Raw genomic sequence first — 22,204 nt, 5'->3', positions numbered from 1 at the left:
TTCAGGGTTGCTTTGGTCCCTGCGAAACTGTCTTTGAAGTCAGTTTCAAAGTGGAGAATGAGGAGTGAAGGAGCTAGCTGGTAAGGAAGGGGCTCGCCCATCCCAGGCGAATCTTTCTGAAAATCCTCTGGTTCATTGGACTTTTATAGGTGCTGCCCTCTTCTAAGGAAGAGGACGGCTCAAAGTTAGGAGCATGGGTGGACCTGAATTCAAAGCCCAGCTATCATTTGTATTTTGGTGACTATGAGCAAGTTGCAGAACATCTCTGTGCCTCAATTTCCTCATATGTAAAAGGGCTAGTCAGGACTGCTTCCCTTTTAAAGCAGTTAACTCAGTGCCATTGGGCAGACTGAGTACCCAGCAAACTAGAGAAAGACCAGCTTGCTCATGTCAGTGGGTTGACTGGAAGACACCGCAGGTGTTGTTAGCAAAGTCCCTGGTCGGGGAAGTCTTCTTGGAGGGGAAGGAGAGACAGGCATTGCAACTTGGTGGGTATCCCAGACAGAAACAGCGTGGCAAGTAGTGGGGAGGGTGGGTGAGGAAGCAGAGCCCAGGACTGGTGAAGGGGGTCAGGAGTTCCTGGGCCAAGGGTGACTCCTCACTCTGAATCCTCAGGACACACAGGCGTGCTGGGGCTGTGGGAGTCTCTCTTCTTCCCTGGTTCCCTCCGTATCTGCATATCTGCCAGGGCCCCTCCCTGTGCTCCCCCTCTCCCCACCTTCCCTCCCAGCTGCCCTCCCAGGACTCGTTCTGCGGCCCTGGTCAGGTGGACTCTTGAGGTGACCACAGGCATATTAATAACCCCTCTGAAACCCAACCTGCCATTTGTGCAGACTTCTGAGCTTAGTCAGAAACCTCTTCCTCTTGGGACCCGAGAGAGGCTGCAGGGAGCTGACAGTGCAGTGTCAGCTTTCCTTGGGGCTGGAACTCTAGGACCCACCCTGGTAGGTGTCTGCTGAACTTGTGCTTTCTTTTGGGTCTCTGGGGTTCTCAGGTGTTATTTTCCCCTGAAGACGGACTGAGCCACAGGTGGGTGCCTTAAACAGCCTCCAAAATGGATACCTCTGAACTGGGAACTGGATTCCACCCTCAGTGTCCCAGGACACCCGAAGCTTGTCCCTACCCACTCTAGCTCCCATAGCCCATGAGGAGGGTCTCTAGAAATTGCTAGATAAGAAAGGGCTATGAGCTGGGCTCGGTGGCTCAGCCTGTAATCCCACGCCTTTGGGAGGCTGAGGTGAGTGGATTGCCTGAGCCTGCGGGTTCGAGACCCGCCCGGGCAGGCGAGACCTCATCTCTACAATAAATCAAAAAATCAGCCGGGCGTGGTAGCACATGCCTATAATTCTGGCTACTCGGAAGACTGAGGCGGAAGGATCGCCGGAGCCCAGCAGGTCAAGGCTGCGGTGGCCGGGAGCGGCCATTGCACTCCAGTCTGGGTGACAGAATGAGACTCCAACTCAAAAAAAAAAAAAAGAAAGGGCTATGAGGTGTGTTTATATAAAGCAGTTGTTTTCAGTCATTACCATACATTCAAATCAGCAAGGAGCTTTATAAAAATGCTGATACCCCGTTTCACCCTGAATAGATTTGGATTTAGTTGATGGGGGTGGAGAGGGACAGGCATCTGTATCTTTTAAGAGCTCCCCAAGTGATTCTAATGGGCAGCCAAGCAAAGACAAGCAGATAAGGCTGGTGGCACCCTGCTGAGACTGCATCTTCTTCATAGCAAGCAGATTGTTCCCTGAAGTGTCTGCTTAGCAATGTGCAGGGTATTTATATCTGGGGCTTTAGGGAACTCTTGGGTTTAGGGGTTGGCTAGGGTGTGAGTGTTGGCTCGGGGATCTGTCACAGTCCGCTCCTATGGGACACCCGTCTAGCATTATCCCTCCCAGACCAACATCTTGCACTTCTAACTGCTCTTATGGCAGAAGCCAAAGGTCATGACCCCCACGGATGGAAGCATCCAGGTGCAAGACTGAAGTTGAACCACTCATCTTGGGAGGGGTGGGCACAGCTGCTTGCAGGAAGGATGTTTGAAAGTGTTGGTCGGCCAGCTGCCACCTCCACCTGCCCCTACTGAATCCCAGCAATCCTCATTTGGTATCTGGATCTCGGAGGGGTGTGGCACATGCAGGCCTCGCTGGCTAACCTTGCATTTTCCCAGCCCCTTGGGGCTTCCTTATGTGAGGCCTGACCTGAGTTCCTTCAGGAATTCTTTGCCCCTCGGGCTGCCACCTGCTTGACAGCAGAGCCTTTCTGTGGAGATCTGGCCTGCCTCCTCCCTGGCCTCCAGCCTGTTCTATTCTTTTCTTTTTTTAGAGAGAGTCTTATTCTGTCACCCAGGCTGGAGTGCAGTGGCATAATCATATCTTACTGTAACTTCAAACTCCTAAGTTCAAAGGAGGCTTCCACCTCAGCCTCCCAAGTAGCTAGGGTTACAGTCACATGTCACTGTGCTCTGCTAATTTTTTATTTTTAGTAGAGATGGGGTCTCGTTATTGCCCAGGCTAGTCTTGAACTCCTGGCCTCAAGCAGTCTTCCAAAGTCTCCCAAAGTACTGGGATTACAAACATGAGCCACCATGTCCAGCCCAGCCTGTCCTATTCTGTCTGGTGGTCTGACAGTGTGGGGGGGGGGTCTTTCCTCAGAGAGATGAGGTCAGTTGTGTGGGTCAGAATGAAGCATGCCAGTCCCAGCTGGCTATGCCAGGCCTGGCACTAGAGAAGCCTAAGAATGATCAGATCTGGGGAGCTGCCCTTCCTGGAAAAACAGCCTGTCTTCTTCCCCCATTCTGGGATCCCAGTGTGACCTAAGGTGTGCTGAACCTCTAGGGGGTGTGGCTGAGTATAGCTGTGGGATTCAGGGTGGAGGGTACAGGGAAGCATCTGCTCTGAGCTAGTACAGGTCAGGACAGGCCTGGGAGTAGCCCTCAAAGAAGTCGAATCTGCTGAGAGGTGAGGTGAAGAGGCAGGGGTGGTGAGGGAGTCTAGGCTGTTGGGTGTGCGTTGCCTGTACCCGTTGCATGGCCTCCGTTGGGAATGAGAATGGAGGTAGCAGTCGCGGGCCCACTCTGGCTTCCCGCAAGTAGGCGTCCATGTGGGGACGCAAGGCGGGTGGGGGATACAGCCAGTCTCTGAAGTGTCGAGTTGCTCCTTGTGGGTCATCATTCTGCCTCCTTCCTGCCTTCCTAACAGCTCTACTGTACAAACCCATTGACCGCGTCACTCGGAGCACCCTGGTCCTACATGTGAGTGTCATGCCCCTTGGATGGACAGGGAGGGGTTAGGAGTTTAGTGGAAGACCCAGCCTGGGACCAGAGGGCACCAGAGTCAGTGAGAACAGCCCATTTGGGGAGTTGGACAGAAGGTCCCTGGGCCCCAACTATGCCTGCCTGGCCTGTGGTAACCATGCCAACGGGCCTGAGCCTAAATACAGCTTGGCTACTAAGCTTGACATTTGGCCAAATGCTCCCTAGGAAGCAGACGCTTCCGGCTTCCTCATCCCCTGCCTCATGGAATCCAGCATCCTTGAAGCAGCTGCAAGATGGGTAGAGGGGTCTTTCCCAGCTGCTTGGTGAAATGAGCCTCCATCTGGCTTCCCCCACTAGAGGAAAGAATAATGACTGCAGCAGGAGTTAGAGGGAGCCACTGCTCTCACCCCTGTTTCTCTGGCTCTGAGTTTTTGCAGGCATGAGGGTGGGTCCCTGAGTACTGCCCTTTGCATTCTTTTGATGGCTTCTCATTGAGCCCCCAGCTCACCACCCCATCCCTTCCCAGGACCTGCTGAAGCACACCCCTGTGGACCACCCCGACTACCCGCTGCTCCAGGATGCCCTCCGCATCTCCCAGAACTTCCTGTCCAGCATCAATGAGGACATCGATCCCCGCCGGACTGCAGTCACAACCCCCAAGGGGGAGGTGAGCTCAGGGCCCAGCACAGCCTTGAACCCAGGCTGATTTCCCATCCCTTCTCTCCCTCATGCACGGGCATTGCTGTGTGCCCTGCGCCTCTCTGACCCTGGTCCCCCATTCCCCCCAAGGAGAGACCTTCAGTCCTTGGTCACCCTGCTTGCCTATGGCATTTTGGGTCCTAGGCTAAGAGCTTTAAATCTGGTATCTGATTAATCTTCCAAATAATTCAGTGAGGCAGGAGAGGAAACTGAGGCCTGGAGAGTCTCTCCAGGTCTGGGATGAGGACTTTCAGCCATAAGTGTGGACTGGATTTTTACTTGGGCTATGTCTGCAAGCCCTACACATCATCCCCCACACCAGGGAAGCCAACCTCTGGGGACGTCATTCTTGAGTGCACACACCCCTGCTGGTCAGTGTGATGCCATCAGGGTCCCCTGGGGGCTGAGGGAGCAGGAGCTCTGAGCTGCTTTAGACTGACCTACCCAAGCAGGACCTAGGGAGTGAGCCCAACCTGGGAAGGGCTGGTACTCGAGGTGGCTGAGGCTGCCGAGGCTGCTGGAATGTCCCATGTGGGTGCCAGGATATGGGACAACAGTTCTCCTGGGGGCCTTTGTTGGTGGAAGGATGGGGACAGCCCGGTGAGGGGAGGCAGTGTGAGGAATCAGAGGGACGATTACCCTCGTGGGTCAGCAGCCTGGCCCACATAAAATGCTTTCTGTCCAATAGAGGGAATTAAGTGGCATTTGGGAGTGAAGGCTGACTGGGCTTATGTTCCTTTGTTACATTTATGAGTCTCCAGGGTCTCCTGGGGAGAGAAGTCATGAGGGACAGGTCTAGAGAGTGACTAATGGGGCACAGAGCTGTCTGTGCAGTTCCTGCTGCTGGCTTGCAACACCTGGGAATGTCACTAGTTTGTTTTACTCTGGGGAGACCTGGAAAGTCTCCAGAGGGCTTGGAGCACCATTGGTTTCATGTCGTCAGAACTGTCTATATACTTCCAGTATGCTCACCTACATATTGCAGCATATGTAGGTCACACAGTGTACAGTACACACAGGAGGGGCTGGGACAGATTGTGACAGCTCGAGAAAAGCCCATTGGCTCTGAGGGTGGCAGGGAGGACCCTCGGGAAATCCCACATGGAGCAAAATGCTCCTGACTGTCCAGAGCCCAGGTTAGAGGCTGCTGCAGGTCCTCCTAGGACACTGCTGCAGCCCTACTTGGGGCATCCCAGGGCCTTCTACCACTGGGGGTGGTTGGAGGAAACCACTGAGAGGAGCATCAACAGGCCTGAGTGGGTCTCCAGGTCAAGATTGAATTGAAGCTAGAGTAACGTCTTAGGCTCGGTTGGGAGGGGTTACAAGGAGGGCTGTTCATGCCCCGGGAGGAGAAACCAGGCCGTCGTGGACTCGGAGCCATCCAGGTGGGATGTTGAGAGCTCGGTTCTTTGCTCACGTTTTGTGGCCAGGCACTGTGCTGACTGTTTTACATACATCCTCTTGATGAATTACTGTAGGAGGCAGATATCATTAACCCCATTTTACAGATGATAAATCTCAGATTCAGCGGGAGCAGGGAACTTGCCTGAGCTCACAGCTGAGACCCATGTCCACGTGACTCCAAAGCCAGTGCTCCTAACTACCAAGCTATACCGCCCCTCCCTCCAGTCCTCCCTTGCTGGCTAGTGCCCCCCAGTGCAGGCTCTGCTCTCCCCTCTGAGCAGGTTGGGGGGGTCTGCTATCTCCCTCAGACGCGGCAGCTGGTGAAGGATGGCTTCCTGGTAGAAGTGTCAGAGAGCTCCCGGAAGCTGCGGCATGTCTTCCTCTTTACAGATGTCCTGCTGTGTGCCAAGCTGAAGAAAACCTCTGCGGGGTGAGTATGAGGAGTACAAAGCGGGGGTTGCGGGGGAGCCAGACCCTGCCCCTGTAGAGCCGTCAGCAACCTGGGGCAAATTGTGGGTTCTTTTCCTTTTTAAAACTATACTAATTAATTTTATTTTACTACATGGCCTTTTTCTAAAAAATAAACCATGTTTTTAATTATAAAGATAATATAAGGACATTACCAAAAAAAAAAAAAAAAAAAATCACCCAACCGAACATAAACATCAGTCTCCTGCTGCTGTATCGCCTTCCTTTTTAAAAAATGTTCTTGTGTTTTTTTCATACCGTTGTAATCAGAGTAAATGCCCAATTTGGGGCTCTGCTTTTTCTATTTCATGTCATAAGCATTTCCCTGTTGCAGCCTAATCTTTCTAATCATCATTTTACTTTCCTGCGTGATGTTACAAGTGGATATGCCATAATTTACTTAAGCATTCTTCCTTTATTAGACATCTCTGAATCTTTGCTAACTGCAATGCTGTGAATATTCATTAAATCTACTGCTGCCATGCATTGAGGGCTTATGCCACTCCAGGTGCCATGACAAATGCTTTGAATACATTATTTCTGATCTCAACAACTCCACAAAGTAGTTATTATTATCCCCATCTCACAGATGAGAGAAGATCCTTTGAGAAGGTAAATAAGTTGCCCAAGCTACAAGTGAAGGAGGTGGAATTTGAACCCCAGTCTAACCTGAAAGTTCCTTTCCACCTCTGTGTCTATACCCAATAATGTGGGTCTGCTGTGTACCATGGACAGAAAAGCTTATTCAGTCTTCATTCACACATCTTCCATCTATATTTACTAATCACCTGTAGTGTGCCGAGTTCACTACCCTACAGTACAGTGGGCAACAAGCTATGTGCTCATTGCTCACTAAGGGACCAGAATGAGAGGTGCAAATCTAAATCCTAGGGTAAGTCAGAGAAGGAGAGATCATTATGATGTCAATAAAGGGCATGACTCCCTGGAATTGAATTACGTTTGAAATAGTTCTAAAGCAGGGCTGCAATTATAAGCATGCATGCTTCTGACTTCAGTTCTTTACCCATGGCAGACATTAATAACCACAACACTCTTTCCTGCGAGGCTTGAATGTGACTTTATAATTCTCAACCTAGTGTTGACCCATGTACCCTCTATTGATAAGAGATGGCGTTCAGAACAACTTCTTTATTCCATCTCTAAGCTAAATTAGTAATTATTAATGATTTAAATAATTATTAAGAAATCCATCCTTTCTACTCAGTGGCACCTCATGCTATTCAAATTCCATTACTCCCAGCAACTCCAGCACCAAGATAAACCCTAAAAGAAGAGGGTGCCATCTTGAACCTCCTATACTAGCTGTTTAACTGCCCAAGAAAATGAGTATAATGACAGCAAATGCCTCCTATCTAAGTGTGGATAGGCTAGAAGGGAGGGAAGGGTATGGGATAGGGAATAGGAATATGTGAACCCAACCAGGAAGGCTTCATTCTTCCTGATACCCAAGAGGTTTGGGGCATTTAAAAACATCAGTCATACTGGGCCAGAAGATTGGTGAGAGGAAGGACCAGAACCCTCATTGCTGGCCAACCCTGGAATCCAACACCTATTATACCATGTGCATGTCTCCTGATCAAGCTCCTCAAGGGTGTGGATCATTCTTGCCTCTGACGAATACTCAGTAAATCACTCTCGGTGGATTTTTGGTCCTGGGCCCAGCAGTTCAGGCTTGAAGAGCTAACTTCCCTCCGGCTCATGCCTCCCTCTGGCTTGTTTGCAGGAAGCACCAGCAATATGACTGTAAGTGGTACATCCCCCTGGCCGACTTAGTGTTTCCATCCCCTGAGGAGTCTGAGGCCAGCCCCCAGGTGCACCCCTTCCCAGACCATGAGTTGGAGGACATGAAAATGAAGATCTCTGCTCTCAAGAGTGAAATCCAGAAGGAGGTAAGCAGAGCATGGCATTCCAGCCTGGGAATGTTCTTACTGGATACCTTTGAGCCGGGGGTACTGAGGAAGGTGGAGGGGAAGTTGTAAGGTTGGAGAGTTTGATAAGGAAGGGAGGATGAAATAGAAAGCCCTTGATGTGTACTATCTAAGGGGAAGACCCAGACTATAGTAGCTCTGAGCAGATAGAGTCATTGCTCAGAATTGAGTGGGGTTAGTTATGGAAAGTTTTCTAGAGAACAGTGTTTAATGAACACTATAGAAAAGGGAAGAAAAAGAAAAAAAAGAAGGCCTTCATAAGGGAAAGCAGGACCTATGTAAGAGGAAGGACCTGGAAGGCTTCCCAGAAACTGGCAAATCTAGTAGGCAAATAAATAAGGAGAGAGAAACTCTGAATACCACAACTAACAAACTTCATCTAAAAACACATAGAAGCTTGTGCCCTAACAAAGAACTGAGATTCTTGCCACACACACATGAAACATTCACAGACTTTTATCCTTTATTAGGCCACAAGGAAATCTCAAAATTTTTCAAAAACTTCATAGCATATAGGTCATGTCCACAAACCACAGTCAACAAATTTAGAACTCAACAATGAGAATATCAGTTAATTTTATGCTTGGAAATATAAAACTTATAAGGTAAGAGGAAATCAAAGTGAAAACAGCAAACTATTTAGAACTGCATGAAAATCACAGTTCTACATGTCAACACACATGGGATGTAGCCAAAACACCATTTAGAGAAAAATATATAGCCTTCATTTCTTTCTTTCTTTTCCTTTTTTTTTTTTTTTGAGTCAGGGGTCTCACTCTGTTGCCCAGGCTGGAGTGCAGTGGCACAAATATAGTTCACCGCAGACCTGACATTCTCGACTCAGATAGATCCTTCTATCTCAGTCTCCCAAAGTGCTGGGATTACAGGTGTGAACCACTGTGCCTGGGCCTATATTTGAAAACCGTGCTAGAGAAAAGCAACGCAGGAGGAACCATCTCAGTGAATGGAAGGAAGGTCATGGAGTGATTTGACTGGCCTGTTCTCTCCTCTCCTGTCCAGGCTCAGCTTAGGCTTCACCTCCTCTGGGAGGCCTTCTCTGACAGCCCGCCCCTTACCATCTGGGTTGGGTGCCCTGCTCCTAGTTCCTGATGTTCACCTCTGGTGTTGCTTTAATGGTATTAAGTTATAATTGCATGGTCAGCTTTTTCTCTTCCCCACTAGAATTTGAACTCCAGTGAGAGTGCAGTTTTCTTCAGTTCTGGGTCCCTAATACTTAGCACATAATAAATAAGTAAATGATTATTAAGGAATCCATGACCAGCTAGCCTGTAAGAATCCCTTCAACTCAAGCACCTCTCTCTGAATAGGGGAAAGGAAGGCCACAGTCATAACCCAGGGGTTTAGGGCAGGGAGAAGTCCTAGGCTTGAGGGTCTTACTGGGGGTACCTCTGCCCAGAGGGAGCTCCCAGCACAGGTGTCCTTCTCCTGAATGGCTGGGCCCCAGCCCACTTAAAGTGAGCCTATTTCCCTATTGGGCACTGTCTACCATCCCCACTCCGGAGGCAACCTGCATGCATGTTTCTCACCCAGTCCTGCAGGTCAGTGGACTTTGCACCCCGCTCCTGTCCCAGATGCACAGACATGATTTTCTGCTCAGACATGTCAACGCTTCCTGAGCTCCACTGGCTGCCACATGCCTCATGGAGGTCCTTGTCCAGGGGGGAAAGCAATGTGCCCGTTACTGACCGCAGAGCATGACACCTGTGATGAGAGTCACTGGAGAGGCACAGGTGTCGTCCTCTGAGTCACAGAGCAGCATTGATATGTTCTTTCAGTAATAATTTTGAAAACTAATTTTTTTTTAATCACCAAGGTAATACTGGCTTGTTATAACAAGAAATGTTCACAGTCCCAAGGGGTACAGAGTAAAAGTGGTTATTGCTCACCTCCCATTGTTAACAGTTTGGAGTGTGTTCTTCTAGACTCTTCTGTGCTTATACTGGTGTGTGTGTGTGTGTGTGTGTGTGTGTGTGTGTGTGTGTGTGTATGTGTGTGTATGTGTGTGAGAGAGATTTGTTTTAAAATAAGACTAGACTACATGTGCTGTTTTGCAACTTACAGCACACCTTACAGCTCTTTGGCTCTGTCAGATTCTTTTTAAAGCTCCAAATTATTCTGTTGCTTAACTGTGCACCAGTGTATCTGGATTTTTAGATTGTTTCTGATTCTTCACTCTTAGTAGGTAAGTCTCCAGTCAACACCACTGCACTCACATGTCTCTAGCAGATTCCCTACAAATGGGATGGCTGGGCAAAGGGTGTGTTTAACTGACAGATTTACCTCCAAGAAAGTTGTATCTGCTTACGTTCCCTGCAGCAGTGTGTGAGCATCACTGTTCCCCCACACTGTCGCAGCACTGGCTGTGAGCATTCGTTACAATTGCGCCAGTCTAGTGGGTTAAAAAATACTGCAGAGATTAACTATATCGGAGAAGCTTGAGGACCGCATTGGAACTGAGGCTTGCAGCATAATTGCGGCTAAGAAAAGGGTGGAAATCCTTTACAAGATAGACATAAACTGGGAAGATTGAAAAGGAAGGGTCCACCAGCAAAGAGTGAATGGCTTGTTAGAGAATGAGGCTGAGTGGGGGGCATGGTGGGTTGTCAGGCTGGGCTGCCACCCTCCCTCCACCCCACCTCGTGCCAGGCCAGCAGGGGGCGCTTTCTGCTGAAAGTTGTTTGAGGGGTTTTTTTGTTTTTTTTTTAGGGAGGGTGTCTCTATTACTCCTGGGACTTAATTTATAGAGTGATGACAGAGTGACAATATAGAGAGGCTGTTGCCACTGGAAGATTTTTGTTACTTATGGTTCCCAAAGAGGGAGGCACACCACCTCACACAGGGCCATGGGGGAAGCCCCGTTTGAAGAGGGCAGAAGGAAAGAAGGGAAAGCAGGGGCCACAGCTTTCTTGGGCTCTCTGTGGAGAAGCAAGGCAGGGCAGGGGAGAGAGCAGGAAGCGTGGCGGGCACAGTGGGTTGTCAGGCTGTGCAGGGAGGCCGGAACCCTGCCTTGGGGGGCCTGGGTGACAGGCCAGCAGGGGGCTAGACGGGCGAGCTTGACTAATGTTGTGGAGCTCTGAGCATCGAGGTGGTCTGTAGGCATCTGGTCCCTGGCTCTGGCTAATTTAGGGCAGAGAAATTACTGACTCGGTGGGTGAGAGAGATAAAGGAGGTGGTTGGGGGTGTGGGCTCTGGATTCATTGGTTTGCTGTGAAAGGTGTGTGCACAGGGATGTCATTCAGGAATTAGCCAGCCCTGGGAGGAGCAATGTCTCCTCACCTAGGTGGGAGCCCCCCCCCCAAGATGTCAAAACATCCTAAAATATAGAAAATTTTAAAACAGCCGTGTGCTGTGGCTCACATCTATAATCCCAGCACTGTGGGAGGCCAGGGCAGGCAGATTGCTTGAGCCCTGGCGGATTGCTTGAGCCAGGAGTTGAGACCAGCTTGGGCAACATAGTAAGACCTCGTTTGTACAAAAAAATTTAAAAATTAGCCGGGCATGGTCGTGTGTGCCAGTAGTCCCAGCTACTCAGGAGGTTGAGGCAGAAGGATCGCCTGAGCCCACAAGGTCAAGGCTACAGTGAGCCATGAGTGTGCTACTGTACCCCAGCCTGGGTGACAGAGTGAGACCCTGACTCCCCCCAAAAGAGAAGAAAGAAAAAAAAAAGCTTGAGCAATACACAGAGGAATGTTTTGCTTCGAGCAACTGAGAAGTGGAGTCTGAGTGTGAGGGAGTCCATCCCATCTGTGTCCTCCATCCCCTGCAGAAAGCCAATAAAGGGCAGAGCCGGGCCGTCGAGCGCCTGAAAAAGAAGATGTTTGAGAATGAGTTCTTGCTGCTACTCAATTCCCCCACAATCCCGTTTCGGATCCACAATCGGAATGGAAAGGTCAGGAAGGGTAGGGGTGGAAGATAGCCCCCTTCCTTAGTCCAAGGCTGCCTGCCCTCTGGCTCCTGGCCCTGATCTGTGGGACTAAGAAACTCAGGCCCCACTTCCCAGGGAGGCTGCCATGGCTCCAGCTCTGGACACCCTCTCCCCACCGTATGCAACCAGCACCCTCTGCTGGCCATCACTGCCACTGCCCCTCCAGGCTTCCCAGGAAGGAGCCCTCCCCACTCCCCCCACCCCAGCCGCCTCCTCCACGTTCAGGTGGGCCTGGATACGGAGGAGCATTGTTGGGGGCCCTGGGACCTGGGAATGTGCTTGGCCTGACTGGTCACCCACTGAATTCTCGTCTCCTCTCTTCAGAGCTACCTGTTCCTACTGTCCTCGGACTATGAGAGGTCAGAGTGGAGAGAAGCAATTCAGAAACTACAGAAGAAGGGTAAAGTCCTGCCTGGTCAGCCCTGCCCTGATGCCGTCCATGGCAATGATGGGCCTTCTGCATTTCCAAGCATTTTATGTCCAATGTCTCCTCTTCAACCCTCATGGTCACCCTAGAAGGTGCCGGGGAGGTGGCATTTAGTGCTGTTACTGATCAATTGAGACCCAGAGAATTTAAGTGATTAGCTTAAGACATGATGATTTAGTAATAGAACTGGACCCAGAGTCCACCCTGGGTTTCCCCCCACCACCCCTCTCTCTCTCACACTCACACATGAACCTCTTCTGTTGGATTCTCCTACTCTGCCCCCTTGACGACACCTACAACAGTCCCCGTGTGTCCACAAGTCCTTTCCTCCCTCCCAAGGACCAACTCTGTCCCCAAGAACTAAGCTGTCTTCCTCCAGTAGCCCCAAGAAAGAGCAGCAGGTCCTAGTAGACCACTGCTATGTTCCCTTCTCCCTTGGCTCTTTCTTCAGATCTCCAGGCCTTTGTCCTGAGCTCAGTGGAGCTCCAGGTGCTCACGGGATCCTGTTTCAAGCTTAGAACTGTACACAACATTCCTGTCACCAGCAATAAAGATGGTAAGATCTGGAATCCGAGATGCCCAAGCTGCAGGTCCCAGTCCCCGGGGCATCAGTGGCTTTCCTTAAGGACCCAGATAGACTTGTGGCTGCAAATGACTGATTCCCTGCTCCACCGTACTGGGACCATCCAGTTGCTAGGTCCACAGAGAACTGGAATAGGGGTTATTCCTTGCTGAGTCCCCAGATGGCCCCCACTCCTCCTCAGCCCCATCCTGGTGCACCAAGATTGGGTTGTTCCTATATTCGTGAGATAGTCCAGTAGTGGAAGCAAAAGATGGAGGCCGGCAGGGGAGGGAAGGGGGTAGATGGAGTATGTGAGAAATACAGAATCATAGATAAGAAATAAGGCTGGAAGTTTCCAGGGACCGGCTCTGGGAAGGCCTTGAACGCCAAGCAAGGGAGTTTGGAGTTCATGCTGTAAGCCCAGGAGCCTATGGAAGGCTTTTGCTCAGGGGAGAGCTGTGATCAGAGCTGGTGACTGGTCCACCCAGAGTGGATGGATTCTAACTGTCCTTGGTGCTAGGAAAAGGCCGCTCTGTGAAGGGGGTTTTGAAGGCAAGCTTTATTCATCATAGGGGGGCACCTGGGGAGCCCCGTGCGCCAAGCAGGAAGCAGAGAGGGCCTTCTCTCTTCCATCAGCACAGAGTGACATGATATTGGCACTTTTCACTTTGAAAGGCTAGACTGAGGAGGGCAGCCATGGGACAGGCAGAATTCAGACCAAGGGTGGAAAGTGCCCCTGGGGATTGGTACCAAGTCCAGGACAGTGGGTATGCTGGCCATGCAGGATGAGCAGAGCGAACCAGCACTTCCCCCGGTGCAGCGCATGTTGGAGGAAGTGGGTTTTGAGAACGTTTTTCATCCGACCACTAGGTGGTGCTGTGGGACCAAGGCACGGGCTAGTCTCACCGTCGGCCTCCTCACCAGCCTGGGGTGGAGGAGGGGGTAAGCCTCTCACTACCCCTATTCTGGGGGCTTTTCTCTCTTGCAGATGACGAGTCTCCAGGACTCTACGGCTTCCTTCATGTCATTGTCCACTCTGCAAAGGGGTTTAAGCAATCAGCCAGTAAGTGCCCCTGACCGCTGGCCCTAGGGAGGGGTTGGGGGGACCGTTGTTTATCCCTTCGCAGAAAGTTCCTATGCATACGCTGTTTACCTGCTCTGCTCTGGTCTGCCCAGCCTGGGGCCCTGCCAGCATGCCTTGAGATGTGAGACATTCCTCTGAAGGCCAGGACAGCTTATCTTGGCAGGGGGTCACCGCTACCTTCTGTCTCAAGGTCTACTCTCTCCCAAGTCCTCCCCCAAGGTGTCTGAAACTCCAGAGCTGGAAACATCTGGGACTCTGACCCCGTATCTGCCTGTGACAAGCTGTGTGACTTTGGGCAAGATTCTTAGCTGCTCTGAACCTCAGCTTTCCTCTCCATAAAAGGCAGGCACGCTTGTTAATACTGACCTGACAGCAGGCTTAGATATGACAGCACATGTGCGGCACCATTACACGGCCACACACATCTCTTTTTCTCCCCTTCTTTATCTTCATCTCCTAAGTCAGTAGGTCAGTGGCACTACAGATTCAGTAGAGGTTCTCTGTGTTTCACAAAATAGGGTTATACTTTTTTATCTGCTTTTTATCCACTCAGGAATGTGTGAACCAGTTAGGCAGCTAACAGTTTCTACCCACTTGCCAGATAAGAATCCTGAGTCACAGAGAAGTGAAAGGACTTCATGTCACACAGGATCAGAAACCCAGGGTTCCTGCCTCCCCTCCTCTCCACCCGCCCCTTCCCACCCCTTCGCCTCCTCTCTGGTAGGCGGGATCTGCCCTCGCCTCTCTCCCTGTGGCGTACCATGCAGGAGTCATGCCATTGACCCACAAAGAGCCATTGGATCAGCATTTCCTATGAAGCGTCCCCAAGTTCCTGGGGTGACTTGGCCTCCCTTCTTTGTGTCCCTGTCATGCTCGGGGCAATCAGGTTGTAGCACCTGTCATGGTGTTTTGTGCCTTATAATTTGCCTCTCCCACTGAGAGTACTTTGAGGGGAGGAACCAGGTCTCCTTTATCTGTGGATGAGTAGGAGCTCAAAAATGCTGAATGAAGTGGTTAATTTGCAGAGCGCCTACTGTGTACCTGGAGAAAACGAGAACACGCCAGCATGTAGACAGTGCCTTGGCATATTCAAAGTCTTTTGGGCTCATTATCTGCCCTGATCCTCTGGCATCCCTCTGAGGCCACTGATATCATCATCCCATTTCACAGACGTGGGGAAACAGGCTCAGAGGGCTCAAGAGACTTTCTCAGGGTCGCACAGGTAGTAGGTGGTGCAGGAGAATCCATGTCTTCCAAGAACCCACGCTTTCCTCTTTAGAGCATTTCTTCAAGTGGCCAGGACCACCACACTTGTCCCTTGGGCTGCTTGATAACGTGGAAGCTTCCTGAACCCTCCCCAAACCCATAGACTCCTCTTCCTGGGGGCTGCTGCCAGGAACCTTCCTGGTTCAGGGGCTCCAAGGGCTGTTGGGCACACCCAAGTCTATGGCCACACCCAGTGTCTCCTGCCTCCTGGAGCCCCATGTCTTGCCCCTCCTCGCTCCTGCTTTCTGCTGGCTGGGATGAACCTCGAGGAACAGGCCACTGAGGGGGAGCAGCTGTTCTGCCTCCCAAACTGGGTGGGTGGCTAGAAACAGGGGGAGCTGCTGTGAAGTCCCTGCTGGCCCCCATACTGTCTTCACCTCCTTCTTCCTGCCCCTTGCACCACTCAGATGTTCGTTCCAACTTGGGGATTAGGCTCCGTGAATCTTCAACTGTGGCTTTTTGTCCTAGTGAGCCCATTACAGCTGGATAGTCAGGCCCAACATGTAGGCACCATCATTATTCCTGTTCTACAGAAGCAAGAACTGAGGGAGAGAAGTGAGGTGATGTGTGCAGAGCCAGGACTTGAATCCAGACTGTCGGACTCCAAAGCCTCTGGCATTGTTCACCTACTAACCTCTGCTCACATTCCAGTGTGTTCTGATACCCACCTGGATCTCTCTCTCTCTTTTTTTTTTCTTTTGAGTCGGGCTCACTCTGTTGCCCAGGTTGGAGTGTAGTGGCATGATCATAGCTCACTGCAACCTGGGCTCAAGCAACCCTTCTGCCTTAGCCTGCCAAGTAAGCTAGCACTATAGGCACACACCACCACACTCAGCTAATTTTTTAATTTTTCTGTAGAGATGAGGTCTCACTATGTTGCCTAGGCTAGCTTCGAACTCCTGAGCTTAAGAGAACTTCTCGCCTCAGCCTCCCAAGATGCTGGGATTACAGGCATGAGCCACCACACCAAGCCTGGATCTATTTTATGTTGCACCCAGCTAGAGTGGGCAGCTCCACTCTCCTTCCCACAGGAAAGCCCTTCTGAGGGAGGACAGCCTAGCTGGGCAGCACCTGGAGCTGAGCAGAGCCATGCGTACACCCTCTGACCTCTGCTCCTTGCCCTCTCAACTCACGCCTCAAAGACACCCTACCACCTCCAGAACCCTGAGAGCAACCTTGGTAGCTCCCTTGGAGGCAGGAAAGCTGCTGGGTCTGAGCCCCTCAGGAACTGTGTGAAATGGCAGAGGGTCTGGAGTCAGCACCAGTGCCATGGCCTCAGCAGTTAGGTCCCAGGATGGAGAGGAGATTTTCAGCCCGAAGGCCATGGTTCAAGATAGAAGCACTAACAAAAGCCCCCTGTCCTCCCATCCCAACCCCCCACCACTGTTACCTGAAGCACTTGGGTGATGGTTTCATCCCACAAATACCGTGTGCCTCCTGTGGACCAAGCCCTGTTCTGGGTATTGAGGGTCCATGGGGGGGTGAGAAAGCCCAGGGCCTCTCCCCGCATGATATTTACACTGTGGTGGAGAGAGACATGGAACACGTAGACCACTGCACTTGAAGTGGCATGCTGTGAAGATAGCAACAGACTGAGCTTTGGGAACATGGGGCCTGGTTGGTCATCACAGTGATGGGTGCTACTCCAGGCACTCAGGACCCAGAAGCCAGGGCTGTTAAGCACCTGCAGTGCTTCTCGACCCACACACCCATGTTGCCCCTGCTGAGAGACCCTGGGATTGGGGTAGGGGGTGGGTCCTCAGTCAACGGGGTCTCGGAGATCTTGTGGTGAGGCCTCTGTGGTGAGGAGATAGCCAAGCAAAGATTGGAGATCTGGAGATGGCAGGTGCAAAGGCCCTGAGGTGGGAGCAGCAGCCAGGCACACCGGGCAGGGGGAGAAGGAAGCCAGTGTGGCTGGGTGTGCTGGGTTAGAAAGAGGCCGAGCCATCTTAAGAAGGGGGTGGAGAAATAGGAGGAGCCAGAAAGCACGGGGCTTGGGGAGCAGAGGGCCAAGGTGCCACCCTGCAGGGACAGAAGTCAGGTATGTTGTGCCCCTCCTTCCCAGGCCCCTCATCACCACCCGCCCTGCCCTGAACCCACTCCTGGGCCTCTGGTCCTCACTCGACATGTCCGTGCCTTTCTTTCTCCTGCAGACCTGTACTGTACCCTGGAGGTGGATTCCTTTGGCTATTTTGTCAGCAAAGCCAAAACCAGGGTGTTCCGGGACACGACAGAGCCCAAGTGGGATGAGGTGAGTGGAGGAGCTGCTGTCCAGGGACCCCTCACTTTTTCCCCGAGCGAGCCTCCCATACCCTGTGCTCATGACCTGTCTGCTGGGGATGTCCAAGCCTGTCGGTTGGACCAGCTCTGTCTAATCCCCTCTCCCCGACCCTCACTCATCTACCTTCTATTCCTTGTGTCGACCCATGTCAGACACTGTGGTTTCGATTCAGGAACCCCTCAGCTCCACATCGTCAGTGATGTGGAGGCCTCTGGGTGCTCCAAGAAATGCGGACGCTCCTTTGTATCTTGTGAGTCCCCATGAGCCCTGCTCACCCCCTGACCCTTGCGAAGTTGAGGCTCACACCTGGCAGGAAGCCAGGCCTCCCAGCTTCAGAGGTCCAAGACCCTCTGTCCCGTCTTTCCCCAGGAGTTCGAGATAGAACTGGAGGGCTCTCAGTCCCTGAGGATCCTGTGCTACGAGAAGTGCTACGACAAGACCAAGGTCAACAAGGACAACAATGAGATCGTGGACAAGATCATGGGCAAAGGGCAGATCCAGGTGAGGGTCCTGGGCAGCAAGGCAAGGCTTGGGGAGCTTCCAGGAGGTAATGCCCGCTGAGGAGTCCTCACTTGCTTTCCTGGCTGAGGTGCTTGGCCTTTTTTTTTTTTTTGAGTTGGAGTCTCACTCGGTCGCCCAGACTGGAGTGCAGTGGCCGCTCCCGGCCACCGCAGCCTCGACCTGCTGGGCTCCAGCGATCCTTCCGCCTCAGCCTTCCAAGTAGCCGGAATTACAGGCATGCGCTACCACACCCGGCTGATTTTTTTGATTTATTGTAGAGATGAGGCCTCACTGCCCAGGCGGGTCTCGAACCCGCGGACTCAGGCAATCCACTCACCTCAGCCTCCCAAAGGCACGGGATTACAGGCTGAGCCACCAAGCCCAGCTGTTTGCTTGGCCTTTTGTGACTTCAGTTCAAAGCTGCTTTGCGAAGAGTTACCTGAGGTGTGTATTCTCCTCTGCTAGAGATGGCTAGCCCATGTGTGCTTGTGTCCTCAGCTGTGTTATCCATACCTCTGGCAAGATGGACTGGAGGGATGGCAACAGCTAGCTTTGTTTTTGCATTTCATCTTTAGACTGTTGGTGGCTTTTTGCTGGAATACTGTGTTGAGAAGGATTCTGAGGCTGTGTCCATGAGAGAAGAGTGCTGTGGTCAATGAGCAACATCTGCCATTGGCATGAGATAGGAATAAGGCACACAGTCGGCATTTGCTGTTCTGCTAGAAGGGCTTAGGATCCAACTGGTTTACTGCGGCTGGTCTCTGACTTGCTGGAGTTGCTGGACCTTACTGACTTGTGCTGGGAGTCGTTGGCTTAGGGTGGGTTCTCTGGGTATTAGTAGAGGCAGGTCCTCTGTTGGGTTAAGAGCATATGTGTCTCAGCTGTGTTTTTTGGTTCCCTATAAATGTATGTAGGAAAAAAAGATCCCTGTTTGCAGCCTGTGTCTCGGGAACATTCTACCAGTTTTGAGGATGACTGCTATTCACTTGTCAAGATAACCAGGCTTGGGCGGGGGGGACAGGGGTGAGGTGCGATGGTGACATCCAGCTTGGAGCCATCTACACTCCTGCCTGGCATCCTGTGTGGCCTCATGCCTGTGACACAAATGGTCTGGTTTGAGGTAGATTCTGTGATGTGAGATCAAAGGAAACAGTAAGTGGTGCATACTGAGATTGAGCCATGGCTGTTGGGTGCTCTGGGCTTCTGAACGATTGCCCTGGATATGGTCTGGATGCTGACTGCCACAGTTCCATCCAAAACGGAGCAGAACGATGCCCTTTCCCGGGATGTGTTTGCTCTCTGATGCACTGTGGAGGCTACAGAGTTTGGCATCTGGTTCTTAACTGGGTGTCCTTGGTGGCCTTGTCCCTTGGGGGCCCATGTGGGTCTCCCACTACCCTCTCCTGTCTCAGGCTCCAGTGTTTCAGCGGGGGGATGGCACCATTTGGGGGGGTCCGACCATCTGCCTCATGTCGCCCCATGTCCCCGAGCCCATCTCTTCCTGATGCTGTGGGACATGCACTTCGCTTGGCAGCACTGTCGCCGGGGAAACGGTGCTGCCAGGGGAAACGGTGCTGCCAGGCAACCGCAAGCCAGTCCTTCATTCTTTAGGAAAATGGGGGCTGGTGCCAGAGCACTCTAAATTCATTCCCGGGAACCTGTTCTCTGCAGGGATAATGGGTGGGACTCCATCTCCATGTCCCAAGGCTAGGCCAGTCCCAGGAGACACTCAGCCAAGAGGCACGGGCGGCTACCATGCCCTGGGCCGTTGATGGCTTTGGAATGGAAGTCAAAAGGGCATCTGGGTAGCCAGCTCAGTGGACACTGTGGACCCAGCTCCTAGAGAACTCAGCTCCCAGGGCCCGAAGGCAGCACTCTCCCCACCTGGACTTCGGTCCTTCCGCTCCCCTCCTCCTCAACTGCACAAGCCCCAGGGGAAGCACACCATAAATCATTACATCTTAGAGACAGGAGCAGATGGAGGCTGTGGGGGAAGGGGAGGAAGCCAGGTTATGTTTGGCAGAGCAGAAAGCACAGTCTGGTAAGGAAAATGTTTCTGTGTTTAAGCTTCGAGGAATGTTAAATGCCTGGGAGTTGATATTAAAAGAAACACAAACCTTCCCGCTGCCAGCTGACCTGGGCCTGTGAGCGGGCAGCTCTAGCCAGAGTCCTCTGGAGGCCTTTGAAGTCTCCCAGCACTCAGCTCTCCAAGCACAGCCCTTGACCCTCAGCTGCAGAGCCTTCTTACCAGCCTTCCAACGGGGGGAAAGGGGTGTCCCCCCAGGGCTGTGCCGTAGCTCATAAAGTGTTGCCCTGGGACTGCTCTTGGAGCCACTGCAGATGGCCAGGCTGGGTGGAGAGTCTGCACCGAGCCATTCCCACATGGCCAGGCCCCACAGAACCATGGAACGGTCTGTCCCCACAGCTTGTTCCCGCCTCCCTTTCTGCCACGTGTCTAAGGAAGGGAACTGGCACCAGCCTCTGGAACTCGGTCCTGCTCCCCTTCAGCAAGTGCTGAGGATGGAGCTAAAGGTGGCCTCGAGATAGGCCAAGTCCTGGAGGATGTCGGGTGGCCTGAAGCAAAAGCGGGGTGGGGGGAAGAAGGCCCACCTCTATTGCCCCCCAAGCCCTCTCGCATGCAGCCCACCCAAGGAACTGTGAAGGAACCCCATCGCCCAAGCTCCAGATGTTTGCTCCTGTGATGAGTTCCCCTTTCTGGGTTTGTCTGATGTGGAAGTGGGGCAGGGAATCTGGAACAGGAGGCTTTAGTGACAGGCAAATGGCAGCACTAATCACCAACATGTGTGCCTGGCACTTGTGTTCTTGGAGGCTCATTCTCAGATACTATCTCATGTGATCCCCGTACTAGCTCTGCAAGGAAGATGGCAGTCGTATCCCCTCCTTTACAGATGAGCGCACCGAGGCACTGAGGTTTAGTACCTTGGCCGAGGTGGGCGGGGAAAACCTCGCTCTCTCCTCTGCATAGCATCCTCACATCTCAGGCCTTCAAGAAATTGCCCAGCCTAAGTGAGGGGCCTTGGCATGGCTAGTGGCCTGGAGAAGGGGCTGGGTGACGTTCCACCCCAGGATCCTGCTTTATGGCACAAGGTGAGCCTAAGGCTTCCTTTGTCTTGTAATCCTCTTACCTCTAGGCAGGACGTTTCTGCCCTGGTGCTCCTGGGAGGAAGGAAATTGAGCATTCATGGAAAAGAGCTGGGTGGGGGGGGGAGGTACCTTTTATGCATCCACAAGGTGCCCAGCATGGGGCTGGGGCTCTGAGAGGGTGAGATTTTACAAATCACAGCATAGCCCCCCCTGGGGGGAGCATGACACAACACCCCCCTCCCCTCTCCCCATCCATAGGAAGGCAGGTAAGATGGCTGGGCAGCCAAGGGCAGTGCCTTGGAGAGCTGAGTGCAGGGAAAGGTGTGCAAGTATACTGATGAATACCCATAACAATAGCAATGGTCACACCATAGAGCTTGGAATGGGCCTGGCACTGTGCTAAATGCTTACATCTGCCGCCCCAGAGATTTTCATGGGACCCTGTGGGGTAGGAATGTCGTCACTGTCATAAAGATGAGAGAGCAGGGGCACCAAGCTTTCCAACCTGTCCAAGGCCACACAGCCGGGACTTGAGCCAGGGCTGGCAGCTGGCCCCAGAGCCCACCTCCAGATGCGCTGCTGCCTCCCACTGCTCTGTAAGTAGCAAGACAGAAAATCATGCCGCAGGAATTCAAAGAAGGAAAGGTCCCCATGCTCTGGAATTAGGGAGGCTTCAAGGAGGTGGGGCCGGAGGGATTTAGAAGCACTGGGTCTTTTAATTCCCAAAGCATTGTTTATATTGGGAAGAAAATCACAATAATAGTAAAGAGACCTGAAACAATCACAAACCATCCCTACTCCCACTCCCTTGAAACAGCCATTTTATTCTGTGCCATTTCCTGCCTCAGGTATATAAATATGTATGTAGTTTTAATCATAGTGTGTATGTATTTTCATGACCCTCCTGCTTTCTAGGGCGGTACACAGTCTTTATAAGTACCTCTTCTAATGCGTTGTCAAAAGTACTCTCTGTGCTTTAGAGAAATCATTTTGTGTCATGGCCAGCACAGTCACTGCTGTTGTAAGGCTCTGTGTTATTATAGCAAGGTGAGCATGCTCTGGGTCAGCAGAAAGAGTGGGGTGGGCGTCTGGGGGGAACACAGGGAGGCAAGCGTGTCCTGGGAGATTGAGGAGCCAGGCCTGCCTAAGGACGGAGGGGTCTGGAAACAACAAAAGAGGAAGATTGAAGGAATGAATAAAAGGATTTGTGGGGTTTTGGGCCAGAAGGAATCCTAGAGGGCATTTAATCCAATTCTGTT

General features: G+C 52.0%; 1 protein-coding gene across 4 annotated transcripts in view; it reads left to right on the top strand.

The window, feature by feature from the left end:
- The window catches only part of ABR (active BCR-related), a 103,877-nt gene that overhangs the window by 46,297 nt on the left and 35,376 nt on the right, over nt 1-22,204 (top strand). For all 4 annotated transcript variants that reach the window (XM_021711352.1, XM_008056045.2, XM_008056046.2 and 1 more), the window contains 10 exons: nt 3,198-3,250; nt 3,780-3,920; nt 5,665-5,786; nt 7,569-7,734; nt 11,561-11,683; nt 12,044-12,119; nt 12,598-12,702; nt 13,697-13,771; nt 17,212-17,309; nt 17,709-17,840. In XM_021711352.1, the coding sequence (XP_021567027.1) occupies nt 3,198-3,250; nt 3,780-3,920; nt 5,665-5,786; nt 7,569-7,734; nt 11,561-11,683; nt 12,044-12,119; nt 12,598-12,702; nt 13,697-13,771; nt 17,212-17,309; nt 17,709-17,840 (1,091 nt within the window). The remainder of the gene's footprint in view (nt 1-3,197; nt 3,251-3,779; nt 3,921-5,664; nt 5,787-7,568; nt 7,735-11,560; nt 11,684-12,043; nt 12,120-12,597; nt 12,703-13,696; nt 13,772-17,211; nt 17,310-17,708; nt 17,841-22,204) is intronic.

This window comes from Carlito syrichta, unplaced genomic scaffold, assembly GCF_000164805.1.
Source record: "Carlito syrichta isolate Samal-C Ts95f unplaced genomic scaffold, Tarsius_syrichta-2.0.1 Scaffold302085, whole genome shotgun sequence".
Lineage (NCBI taxonomy): Eukaryota > Metazoa > Chordata > Mammalia > Primates > Tarsiidae > Carlito > Carlito syrichta.
Note: the sequence above shows the minus strand (reverse complement) of the source record. Positions and strands in the feature narration are given on the sequence as shown.